Source organism: Temnothorax curvispinosus, unplaced genomic scaffold (genome assembly GCF_003070985.1).
Source record: "Temnothorax curvispinosus isolate PA1 unplaced genomic scaffold, ASM307098v1 QBEX01009574.1, whole genome shotgun sequence".
In the NCBI taxonomy this organism is placed as follows: Eukaryota; Metazoa; Arthropoda; class Insecta; order Hymenoptera; family Formicidae; genus Temnothorax; species Temnothorax curvispinosus.
This window is the reverse complement of record NW_020219354.1, coordinates 7989-21856: the sequence shown is the minus strand read 5'-3', so window position 1 is coordinate 21856 and position 13868 is coordinate 7989. Positions and strand designations below refer to the sequence as shown.

General features: G+C 39.1%; 2 protein-coding genes and 1 pseudogene across 2 annotated transcripts; 1 reads left to right on the top strand and 2 right to left on the bottom strand.

The window, feature by feature from the left end:
* Positions 1-43: 43 nt before the first annotated feature.
* LOC112459171 lies at positions 44-1598 on the bottom strand (the record flags this gene model as incomplete). Its single annotated transcript, XM_025023171.1, has 1 exon — positions 44-1598. A coding segment is annotated over exon 1 (1555 nt), but the record flags the coding sequence as incomplete, so codon positions are not given.
* A 223-nt stretch (positions 1599-1821) lies between these two features.
* Positions 1822-3108, bottom strand: LOC112459169. Its single transcript, XM_025023170.1, has one exon. The coding sequence runs from the start codon at positions 3106-3108 to the stop codon at positions 1822-1824; it is 1287 nt and encodes a 428-aa protein (XP_024878938.1).
* Positions 3109-6033: 2925 nt separating this feature from the next.
* LOC112459168 lies at positions 6034-8119 on the top strand (annotated as a pseudogene).
* Positions 8120-13868: the final 5749 nt, after the last annotated feature.

Sequence of the window (13868 nt, the reverse complement as noted above, 5' to 3'; positions counted from 1 at the left end):
CGTACCGCCTGTTTTCTATTGGTTAAATAGGAACAAAGCCAACGCAGAGTAGAGCAAGCAAAGCCCAGATTCCTGGCCTTGTCAATCAAGATGTCGTGACAGACATTGTCAAAGGCCTTAGAAAAGTCAAAAAATACGGCTATAGTGATCCTCCTCTTATCAGCAGCCAGCCTGACCTCGTCCAAGACCCTTATGAGCGCCGTCTGCGTGGAAAAATCCTTTCTGTAAGCAGACTGAAAAGGGTCGAGAAGGTTGTGTTCCTCTAAGTATCTCATAATCTGGTCTGCCGCAATGCGCTCGAGGACCTTCGAGGTAGCACACAAGATAGAGATTGGCCTGAAATCATTTAGCACGGCAGGACTTCTAACTTTAGGGACGGGACAGACAATGGCCGACTTCCAGACCTCAGGAAAGACCCCGTGGGAGAAGCAAAAGTTAAAAATGTGAGTTAAGGCTAGGAGGATGCTCGGAAGCGCCCTAACCACCAGGCTCCGAGGTAGTCCATCCACTCCCATGGCATCCGACTTACTCTTGCCGATAGTCCGAACAATATCCAGGGGCTCAATGTTGCTCCAATAAAATTTTGAGTCATCATACGCAGTCTCGCCCAAGTAGATGGCCTGGATACAGTCCGTGTTCGACGTCACGTTGCACGTAAAGTGGTCAACAAGTTCCTCGCTGGTAAAAGCGAGATTCTCCGTCCTTGCTTTGGATTTAAGAAGACCGAATTTTCTGAGTTTTCGCCAGATCTCATTAGGCTCATTCAAATCCTGGAACTCCTCATGGAAGAACTCCGACTTAGCCCTCCGTACCTCGACCTGCACCAAGTTTCTCAGGCGTCTAAAGGTGAGGTAGTTAGCGTCCGTTCTACTCCTCATCCAGACTCTTCTGGCTCTATCCCTCTCCCTCATCCGGGATTTAATATCCTCCGTGAGCCAAGGTGCTGGCAGGTGCTTGGGTCGTATGACCCGGAAGGGAGCATGTTGGTCGTAACAAGTCAAAAGGAGATTGTTGAAGATATCAACTTTTGCGTCGACACTAGCTGCAGAGTAAAGCTCAGACCAGTTCAGAGACGCAAGTTCGTCGAGAAAATTCTCCAGATTAAAAGCTCGAAAATCCCGAACTCGGATGGTGCGCTCAGGGATCCGCTCTATCCTGACATCGTATGTGATGGCGATGAGATCGTGAGCGGATAGAAAGCAGACCTCACGCTGCACGTAATCGACAAGCTTATCAGACTCATCTATAAGGCACAGGTCAAGCAGGGTGGAGGCAGTACGGGTATGATGCGTAGTGGTGTAGGGCACAAGAAAAAAGTTAGATGCGCGAACAAATGAACGAATATGTTCCGAGTCAAAGGTCGAGGAACAAAGATCGGCATTAAAATCCCCGAAAATGATGGAGTGCTTGTAATTAACCGACAAATCAGAAAAGACGTCAAAGAAATCCGAAAATCCGCAGTGTGGTGGTCTGTAAACAACAGCTAGTAGTATCTTGGAACAGTTCCTGACAGAAATCTCAAGAATTAGATGTTCAGGACCTTCACAGTTGATGTTCCCGGATTGGCGCAAGATCGAGGCCCGGAAAGAGTTCGACATGTATACTGCCACCCCCCCACCACCTCTACCGACACGGTCGCATCTCAGGAGATGATATCCATATAGAGAGACCATATGATCAGGTACATGCGGTTTTAGCCAGGATTCAGATATGCAGATGATATGATATCCCGAACCAACGAAAAAGGATCGGAATTCATCAAGATGTGCAAGCAGAGATTGGCAGTTGACATGACAGAGACGAAGATGATTCGTAGGCTCATTATCCATAATTAATGCTGCTAATCCTTTCCGACATACGTCTGCGTAAGATGGGACAGTTCTTGTTGTCAAGGGCTGAATGTTGTCGTCCTGCTTGAGGCAACCATCGCTTGCAGTTCCCGCACTCCGGTGCCCCGCTCTTCAAGGTGCAATTCCTAGTTTCGTGACCGCCTGCACAGTGACCGCATATAGTCGTGAAACGACAATCTTTCGCGAAATGACCGAAAGCAAGGCATTTGAAACACTGTAGGACTCTTACGTAGTCAGTAATCTCGCAGGCAAAGTAGTCTAAAAATATGTACCGGTCTTTAAGCAAATGAGTGCGGATGTCCGGAGTGACCTCAATCACGCAGTTGGTCGTGCGCCGATTATCTTTCCGGGGAAAGATGTACACAACTTTTAACTCAGGCGCATCGTGGTCCTTTAGGTTGAGAGTGACAAGATCCTCCTTTATCTCCTCCCTCGACATGGTGCATGGCACTCCGCGAATCAGTAGCCTAAGGTTAATTTTGCCTTCCTGCTCCAATCTGAGTCCAGCGTCTTCAAGTTCCCGAGAACTTTTTATCTTGGGCAGATTCACAGTAAGTGCCTCAATACGCACACCGTTGTTCTTCGCTGACGTAATTCTGTTGACCTTAAGGTTGTACTCAGATGGCTTAATGGTCTTTTGCAGCACTTCCCTGGTTTCCCTAGACGTTTTGTACTTCGCGGAGAAATCCTCCTTTGGAGTAACAATCAAGTTGGTGGTTCTAGGTACCTCGATAGAGGAGCCGCGAGCCACCCGCACGCACGATTGCTCCGAAACCACCGCTGCATAAGAGGGCACAGAGGAAGCGCCGGCGTTCCTCTGCTCTATTGGCTGAAGATTGCCGCTCAAGCTAGCTGTTAATTTGTCGTGGGCATCAGACAAGGCGTCGCCTACTATGCTTCTGACCGTTTCCGCAATGTTAACCTGTTGAGAATCGCTTTCAATCATCTTAAGATATGCCGCAGAGAGTTCAATAAATGCCTCTTTACAAGCGCGAAAGGCCGAATCGATCTGAGTTCTCTTTTCAAGACTTTCCTTGCTAGTCAGTAACAGTCTCGACACATTGTCGTGATGCCTGTTAAGAGATTGCCTCAGGGCATTGACTTTCGAAGCATTTAATACAGAGTTTTGCAAATTCGCCGCCGATAATGTACGCGTAAGACCTTTCGTAATATTTATATTTGTGTTTTCCCTCTGCCCGCCGCCTTCCGTGTCCGCAGAAGTGGGAGAAGGATCCGTCGTCCGCTCCGGTTTCGACATATCGCACGAAAGGAACCAATGGGATGTGTCAGCGCATGCGCCCCTCACTCAGACTTCGGCAAGAAGATCGAGTTCCAGAAAAATCAATCGAGATTCACAGTGAAATAAGAGAAAATACCTCAGAGACTCTCGTGATCTGACCCTGAACAGGGAGAAGTAGCAAGCAATCAGGCTTTGCAGTCCGTGCACTGTAACGAGAAGGCCCCGAAGGGCCATAGACAGCAGAAAATATTCTCAGAATACAGAGCGATATTTGACACGTCTAAATGTACTTACAGCACGACCGAGAGAGAGAGAGAGAGAGAGAGAGAGAGAGAGAAAGCGAGAGGAAGAGTGAAAGAGAAAATGTTTAATAAAGTGTTAGTGAATGCTGATATTTGAGAATAATTATTTATATACATATATATACAATAATAATTATATAATTTTTAATTATACAAGAATATAAAATGTTCACGGTAGCTATTATTGTGTAATGGCGTATCTGTCGTCAACAGTCCTAGTTTAAGTTATATTTATTTTATATATATATAAAAGAAACATCTTAACCTAGAGATTAAGGAAATAAGAATGCGATTTTATACTTTATTAGAGAGCATTTATGGAATATGTTTGACTCGTTGGGCAGAACGTGTATAAAAAACGTGTGTTTAGAATAATTCTATATATGTGTATATATAAAAATTATATATATACATATATATATACTTATATATTTAATGAGATAAATTACATTGTATCATATCAAACGCAACTGAGGTCTCTATATATATCAGTTTATAAACATATCTCACTGTAAAGAAAACTCAATAAATTTATCATGTATCGTTCATATGATATATATTAATAATATATACCAATAATAATAATTTATAATTTTTCTTAGACATCTTCTTGAGACATATAATTCTAGTTTATTGGACTAAAAAAATTATGTAAGAGAAATATGTAAATTTCTTCCTTTAAACCGGTTAATGCTTTCAATATTAAATATTCGATAATATAAAATATTAAATATTTTTACATTCTTTTATATATCCCCTTTCTCTCTGTGCCATTTGTTACATATACGACGCACTTTGATACAAGATAAATTTATGACATTTGTATAAGAGAAAAAAAACATGTAAATTACAGCAAATGTAATGCGAGACTCTCTTTAACACTTGTTTTTACGGGTAGTATATATGATACGCAATTCACGTTTACAATGTAGTCCTCACTAGTTTAGTTAGATCTAATGAGTGGACATCACCGGTCAAAGGCGCTGAAACAAAAAAGGAAAATACTCATCAGCCTCGTGGAACATATATGATACGACAAGATCCCGTTGCTCTTTGAACTGCTGTTTCTTATGATGTCGCATTTAAAAAGTGTAAATATATATACTTTACGACGCGGAACGTATTGTATCGAGATTGCATGCCGCTTGCGCGAATTAGCAAATTGTACAATAACGATCACGACCAAGACGATTAATTGTAAAACGAATTGTCTCATATCGATGTGTACACACATTGTGTGCTGTGGTAGCTCCTATTTGTACGTTTCTGGCGTGTGTATAAAGTTTAACGTAATGTATTTCATAAATATATAAAAACGATTTATCGACGCGGAACGCTATCACCAGTTTGGTATATACATATATAAATACGCGAAATTGAGTTTTTTCTTCCGTCAGTAAGTATTCCTTTGTAATACGTGAGCTGTAAAGAATGTAGGACGTAACAGCAACTCGTCAAGTCGTAGATAATTTGTTTAAGTATTGGAGTAACTCTGTAGTTTATAAGTATGTTTAAACTAAGTGCAATGTGTTTCACGTGTATTTAAGTGAGAATAATGAATCGCTTCGGTGCGCACACCTTAAAGTAAACAAGAAACATCGCGAAATTCAAAACTTTCGACGGGAAATTGTTCAATGTAATATAACTTTCACGCGGTGATTTCGCGCGAGTTCGAGAATATTTACTTTCCATTTGAGAATCGAATCTTTTTACCGATTTTCTGGGCAACGATGTGCAGATTGCGTCAAGCACGACGAGCAAAGTTGCGCAGGATCATTTTTATCTACAAGCAGAAAATGAATTAATGATATAATGGACGAATGAATATTAATTGCACGATGAATCCCTGAGAACTCGATTGTTTAAATGCGGAAAATATATTGTAATAATATATTCTGTCTTCGATTTTTTCATGTGTTGTTTCTTCTAACGAAGAATTCGAGATACAAGAGAAGTGTCTGTATGATATTTGACCTGCACTAAAAATTGATGTACTTTTCCAAGTATTGAACACATTACACTATAAATATTAATTATAAATATTAACTAAAGTATATATAAAAATGACAATAATAATAATAATAATAATAATAATAATAAAAAAGTAGGTTTGTTATTTTAGCATATTATATTATTATTATGGTAATATTTTACAAATTATAAATAATATGTTATATTTACTCTTATTTTTACTTTTATTCTCATCATTATTTTATTAATATTATTAATAAATAATTTCAAATAACAGCATCAATAAGTTTTAGTTTTTTGAGTAATCATTTTATGTTTTTCATATTCTTACGAAATACAATAACTCTTAAACAATTTAGAGTCGTCCAACAACACAGCTCAATTTGCAAAATAATTTTCATAGTTAGACCAATCATTTTACCATAGTATAGGTAAAGAACTGTGATTTTCTCATGTCGAAATAACGAAAAGTATATCAAACGTTGGGATTAAATTTTGTAACTTATTATTTATAATTATTCTCACTACAAAAACTAATGCCACAAATCATTTGATATACAATAGGGTCGAGACTGTCACAGTAAAATTTCATATTTTTATCGCGTTACATACGTAACAAATGGCTTGATAGTAATTTGATAATTAATAACGTTAAGGAGAAAAGCGAAACATGGTCACCTACGATTGCAATTGCAAAAATATTGCAATCACGAAGGGAATCTTTGGAGAAATTTATGTCGATGCTTTGTTATTTCATAGAAAGAGCCTATTTTTTATTGTGATGGTAATAATAACGTAAAAGCCGTTTTTAATTGCAAAATTTGCGGAGAATAAAATACGTCGTTATGATAGTAAAGAATATTATGAGGAAACTGAAAGTAAAAGACTCGCTAGTTTTGACGCCAGTAAAATCGTACATGATGATCAGTAAGAATCGCTTAGAGATTGTCGTCATTTTCTGGGGTGCCACAATCGTTTCTTTGAAATATATACAAATAAGTTTGGCCGTGTCGCGGATGTTGTGCTTGGTTTCGATGATTTGAAGAGTACGAATTCTTGACGTAATTACATACATATTTATTCATCATGTTCATTTAATCTCGACAATTTCAATCAATTCTATTCGTAACTAATAACAATTTCGTTTTACAGACTATACAAATACCCAAATTAATCCGTTTATAGGATGTATATTGGGCAGATGCGCGAATCGCATAAGAAACGACAGTATTGTCATTAAAGGCAAAACTTGTCAACTAACGAGAAACGATCTCGGCAAGCATCATCTGCACGTAGGCGTAAATTCGCTCGTCGTCTCACCATTCTCATCGAGAACTAATGACATTAAATGTCTCGTATCCAGACAAAGAGCTTTGGCCGGCGGTTGTGGGAATCGCATATCGACGGTTGCTCAGTCGTCATGATTTACTTAAACGAAAACGGCAAAGAGAGATATCCTGACGCAGTATTGAGCACAGTGAGATTCAGGTTGACGCCTGACAATAAGCTGGAAATAGGTATCCGGGCGACAACGACAAACTCCACTATAGTGAACATCTTGCACGCTGGTTCTTTGTTCAACCTCGCTGGACACATAATTAACAAGCACTCTGTGCAATGTCAACTCAGCTGAAACTGGAACCATTCTGAAAATGCGGACAACAATGATTTAACACTGCGATATTTTATTTGCTTTTGTTTCTAAATTAAAAAATAACATGGTTCTAGCTTCAAATATCAATAAGTAAGGCGTCCATTTATTAGAGTGCAATATAGGACGCCCGCAGTAAGGAGGAATTGGTGAAGCATAAATTTTCATTGAACTGCAATCGTTGGACCTTTGCGGATTACACGGATTCGATATTAACCGGCGGCATCCGAGGAGTCGGAAGAACCGTCATGGATTTGCGTGTACCGAGACTTTTGGAGAGCTGTATTGAGAAGGCATCAAATTGAAATTTATACAAATTATATAGTAGAGATTAATCCTAATCTAATAATTTGTGTAAAAAAAAAAAAATAATGTCAATTTGCATAAGTGTCCTCTGGGGTTCCTCCGGGTGAGGGATACGATCATAACTTTTGCGTTACGCCAAACTGGCACGGGGGTAATGCTTACGCGTTGCTCAAGCAGTCCATCTGAAAAGCGGTCGGTAAGAATCATAATTTGTATTACTCACAGTTTGGATACAATATAATATTTTGGAATTACAAATAAATATATGTAGCACCTTGGAGATTTATTCGAATCAGCCTGGCGTACAGTTCTATACAGGCGGCCGTTTATGCAGTACTTCCGAGATACTGTGTGAATATGATAATCGAAATACATAACACGTCTTGAAAGAATACAAGGAATGACGTTATTATAGGCTAACAGTGACATTGTCGTTAAATATGACAACAGCCCGAATCGCAAAAAGGATTATGAGAAAAAAAATATAACTCATCATATAGAAAAAGATGTAACATCTGATCGCGAATCGCTGGAATTTATTTCGGGGAAGCAAAGTGCTCGCTATGTGAAGCATTGTGCTTTCAGCATTCAACCGCAAAACTATTCAAATACCATTAATTATGTGAGTAGTTAAAGGAATAAGACATGGCAGAATCACGTTTCTTGTTACATTCATTAATTCCCAAGTTAATTTCTTTCAGTCGCACTTTTCCTGTTCTATTCTACAATACAACCCGAAGAAATTTATTGTCATGATTTAATTTATCAATTCGGCATTCAATTGGCTAATTACATATGATACATTTCTAAAGTAAATAGAAAAACATCGACGAGCTTGCACCTGACACAGAAAATATTCGAACGTGATGCTACAATCATAAAGTACTATAACTGAAACATATTATATATCTTTAAAAACATTTCTATTAAATTATCACAATTAGTCTAAAAGTAGAAAAACTATTACAGATATTATATACAGATATACTGCCTTTTTTTCCCTTTAATCGATTTAATCACGAGAGCCTTATAATTTTTAATTTTATTACAGATATTATTATTTAACGATTGTTATTAATTTTATAATATTATGTTTCTAATTAATCTACCGGCGAGTCACTGTTTTTATCACAAATTAAATTTTTTTCATTCTTTTCGCTACGAAAAATTTTGCAATGTTACCAACTATACAGATCCAAATAAATAATCGTTGATCGTCACAGAGAGCGTTGAATCCCATTGAGGTATAATATTTTTTGACTTTATGACAGTTACGTTCATCCAATAACACAACCGTCGAGCAATCATTGATGTGACGAACGGATCGGCCAATACACTGATTCACTGCCTTTATGCAAGAATTTTCATAAAACCTATTTCCGGCGTTCGATTTCTAGAGAAACAAATGAAAAAAAAAAATAAAGAAAGATATTAAAATTCGCACAAAATTAAACTTTTTCATATAAAATTAAACTATACTCTCTAAGGCCCAGTTCAACAGTGGCCAGTTAGCTTAACTGGTATAGTTATAACTCTCACTCTCTGTTTCTTTTTAACTCAAAGGTTAGATAGAGACGAAGAGTGAGAGTTAACTACTAGTTAAGCTAACTGGCCACTGTTGAACTGGGCCTAAGCTATGTAATGAATTTTACATTTGAGTATATGTACGACATGCTCGTTTAAATATTTCATTTTTTCTTGTAATTCTGGTGACTTAATATTGGGATAGGGCAAGCCAACGACTATAACACATCGGTCTAAATCGTTAGAGAAATTTAAACCCTCGCCTAATTTACCACCTGCAAAATACCATGTAAATTAAAAAAAATTTCATTTATTTCAACTTTTGAAAAAAATTAATGTAAATAAAATATTCAGACAGAATATAATACTGACATAATTCTAATTCTCTTTACCCACTACCCTCCTATTGTGCACCCCAAATGACCTGGAGACGCCGTCGGGAGATCCGGGAAGAGTTTTCTTTTCTGTATAAGCGTTCGAGTTCCCTGGAAACCTCTAGCAGGGAGATAGGGTTTGGAACGCGAAGAGCACCGCAGTTGCGGCGGTGTCCGGATCTTCCCCTCGGACCTTGAAAATCCAGAAGAGGGCCACGTGGAGGTGTCGCGCCGGTTCGTACCCATATCCGCAGCAGGTCTCCAAGGTAAAGAGCCTCTAGTCGATAGACTAATGTAGGTAAGGGAAGTCGGCAAATTGGATCCGTAACTTCGGAATAAGGATTGGCTCTGAGGAGCGGGGCGTGTCGGGCTTGGTCGGGAAGCGGGTTTGGCTGACGTGCCGGGCCTGGGCGAGGTGAACCGATCGGCGTTCTCGCGCCGGATCCCGGGGATCCGAGCTCGGTCCCGTGCCTTGGCCTCCCGCGGATCTTCCTTGCTGCGAGGCTTCCGTGGCGGCGCGAGCCGTCGTGGTCGTCCTCTTCGGCCGCCATTCAACGCTCAGCTCAGAACTGGCACGGACTAGGGGAATCCGACTGTCTAATTAAAACAAAGCATTGCGATGGCCCTCGCGGGTGTTGACGCAATGTGATTTCTGCCCAGTGCTCTGAATGTCAACGTGAAGAAATTCAAGCAAGCGCGGGTAAACGGTGCACCCTGTGCCCTTTACCCATAAAACTGCTGGGCTGCTGCCCAATCCCAGGTAGCTGGGTAACGGATGCAGCCGGTAGTACTGAACAGGGTAGCGTTTCGCGAGGCGAGCGCGGCGTGCTCGTGCGTGGGAGGTGCCCAAATACGAGCGGGGTATATGGCGCACCACGTGCCGTATATTCCTAAGGCGCGTCGACTGCTGCCGAATCCCGGATCCCCGGGCAACCGATGAGCGACGCGTTAACAGTACGGGGTGACTCGTGCGATTACGTGGTAGCTGGTGGCATGGCACCAGCGGCGGCAACTCGTCAAACGTGAGCTAAGATCGCTCGACACGAGTACTACGGGGGTAGGGAGCCCCACCGGGAGGCTACCGGTGCCCTACCAGATGGTGTCGGACTCGTAGGGGCAGAGGTTTCGCATAGCCGAGTGAGCGGCATAGAAGGCCTAGTGTGGGTTAGCGCTATGAAGCTCATGTTGCGCATTACCTGTTAGTGGGGTGCCTTGGCACCCCGGTCCTGTCAGTGGAGCTGATCTAATCCGAGTAGGTCATGCTCGCTGCAGGATACCCTGCTACCTGGGGAACACCACAGGTACAATAGTGAGTCATATGTGCGTTACGGGAAACCGTACCCCTACGTTTGAAGGGTCGGCTTGTCCGGGAGTACGTAATCGTCAGGTATGGGCTTTGTAAGGGGGAAATCCCCGGTGTCGGCTCCGATTCTAGCGCGAAGGGAAGTACTGCTGACGTTGATTGCACTCCGACCACGGGAGAATTCTGGGGGGGCTAACCGCCCCCCCAGACCCCCCGGTGCGGTCGTAACTATGACTCTCTTAACAGTAGCCAAATGCCTCGTCATCTAATTAGTGACGCGCATGCGTTATTCTTTGACAGATGTACCGCCCCAGTCAAACTCCCCGCCTGGCAGTGTCCTCGAATCGGATCACGCGGGAGTATTAACGGCGATCGGCCGCGAGGCCTCACGCCACTCTGACACGCTTGGCTCTAGAACACCGTGACCGCCGGGGCACGAAGCCCTCGGGGCACGCGCTCCGCCTAACCGAGTAAGTAAGGAAACGATGAAAGTAGTGGTATTTCACCGGCAATGTTGCCATCTCCCACTTATGCTACACCTCTCATGTCTCCTTACAGTGCCAGACTAGAGTCAAGCTCAACAGGAGGCCCGCGTACCCTAGTATAAGGACTGATTAAAATAATAGGCAAGCGAGAAGAAAAGCAATAAAAATGTATTCATCTTAAAATATTTATTTATATTGTAAAAATATTAATTAAAATATGTTTACCTTAAAATTATTAATTATATGTATTGCATTAAACATATATAACGGATTGCGGATATTTTTTGTTTACAAAAGAACGTTAAAGAGGACCCGAACGAAAGGTCGAAACGTTTGTTGTAATATATGCGAATAGTAAATAAATATTTTTAATTTCAAAAAAAGAAGATCTTTAAATAATAACGACACCAACTGGCCAGACTTACATGTTTTATATTAATAATTAAATTATATTATTTTTACAGTTCAAAAGTCATTTTTGGATTGCAAGAACAACAGCTTACAAAATAATAGAAATTTATGAATATTCCGGATTCTATCCATTTGATTAGAGTCACGGAGGTAGTGAACCTACCACCGCAGAATTGGATATGTTATCATTTTTGTGGTGTTAAGTTGATATTTATTTGTATTGAACTACTACTCATAATTTCTGTGTTAATAGTAATTGAACACTCCATAGGTTTGCTGAGAATAAAGTCTGCCTTAGAGATGTGTCGTAAAGATTTGGAGTATGTCATGCAATAACTTTCAGGCAGAACAATCGAGTGCTTAATTTTTTAATTGATATAACGCTAAAGATCATAAAATTTGGAGACAACAAAGTTTCTGTAAAGATTATTAATATTATAATATGTATATATATAATTCTCTCTCCCTCTCCCTCTCCCTTCACCTCCCCCTCTCCCTATAATAGTCGATAATTGGTACTGCAATGTCTATTGCAATAAACTAAAGATTAACTACAGTTTACATTCTTCTAAAGTTAATCACAGATAATAGTTCATCACAGATGTCGATAGAGAAAAAAAACTAGTGTAGAAAGAAACAAAATTATGTAAAAAACAAACAAAATTATTAATAAAAAAAACATCTTACGATTGACACTTTCAGTATTTATATATAAGGTGCTTTCCTTTTAATGAACACAGTCGATACGAGCATTGTTTTATCTTTGTTATTCATTGATGACTATTAGAAATTAAAAGGAAAACAGCCATAGTTAACAGTTCTAATATTACACCTATTACTATATTTGGTTTTTCTTTCTTCTTTGGCTAGTTTTCATTATTTTATTACTCTGTATTCGGTTTGGCGAACTTACGTATCAAGTTTAACTTTTCCCGATGTCGCTCTTTTGCGACTTTCCTTTTTTCAAAGTCATCATACAAATCAAATACAGAGGCACAATGCGCCATAAAACCGCACTGAGATGGCACTGAGAATAATGGACGTGTTTAGTTGGAAGTGCAAAAAACTTGCATTTTTGGTGCATTCAGGCAGTGTCGCCTGAACTCGACGAGTTTCCAGTGCGCACTCAGTTCTGCCCAGTGAAAAACGCTATAAGATAGATATTAAGAGAGAGAGATAGTGGAAAATGTAATCTGCTTTACTTGACATGCAGAAGTCTCCCGCCTGACTTTATCGCTAAGTTTATATTTATGAGTGCAAGCAACATGGCTTAATAATACGAAAAGATATCAAATCTTTTTAAATACGTTTTTTATACTTCACACATTAAAGAATATATTTTTAGGCAGTGTTGCACTTACAAAAGTTATCACATTTCAATTTTGTAATTGCTTCATGTTACATAACATTACGTACATCTAATTTTATTGCTTCAAAAATTACAAAATACGTTTTTAGATAACTTAAGAATACTGAGAATACTAACGAAGGAATTAAACAGAACTAAACAGAATTAAACAAAACTACTGTTTCCGTCAAATAAACTTAAATCGGTCGCTTACTTATTTTCATTTGGCAGTACGCATAAAAAAATCTATTCCATTATTGATATTGATACACATTGTTATTTTTTATAGTTATAGATTTTAATATCACGCTCAAATGCACAGCCATATTGGATATACATTTTATACTAAGCAAAGAATTAAACAGAACTGGACGGGATCTAAACAGAATTAAACAGAACTTTTGTTTCCACCGAATAAACTTAAATCTATGTCACTTACTTATAAAATACATTTGGCAGCACGCATAAAAAGGAAATCTATTCCATTATTGTAACACATACGTTGTGTCATTTTTTCTCGTTATAGATTTTAATATCACGCTCAAATGCACAGCCATATTGGATATACATTTAATACTCAGCAAGGAATTAAACAGAACTGGACGGATCTAAACAGAATTAAACAGAACGTTTGTTTCCACTGAATAAACTTAAATCTATGTCACTTATAAAATACATTTGGCAGCACGCATAAAAAGGAAATCTATTCCATTATTGTAACACATACATTGTGTCACTTTTTTTTGGTTATAGATATGAATAAGTATCGCGCTCAAATGCATAGCCATGTTGGATATACACTTATCTATATTAATTATTATTCTTGCAAATTCGCCTATTTTGCCTTCGTCTAACTTGTCTGACTTATCTTGGAAGAAAAAAAGATTTATTTGTAGTTGAACTGTCGATATTCCTGTAACAAAGAAATATATCATTTTTTCTCGCATATGGAATAATTATTGTGGTATTATATTACGTTAATATACACTGACCACAGATATTGAATGTTTTTTGAATACAGAAGTGCTACTTCAATAAGTAATCAATATAAAAAATCGTTGCGAGTCTCTATTCAATAGCCAAACTAGGAGCGTCCAAAAGCT

Excerpts from the sequence above, each read along its gene's own strand:
- LOC112459169 (XM_025023170.1), bottom strand. The coding sequence starts at position 3,108 with ATGTCGAAACCGGAGCGGACGACGGATCCTTCTCCCACTTCTGCGGAC.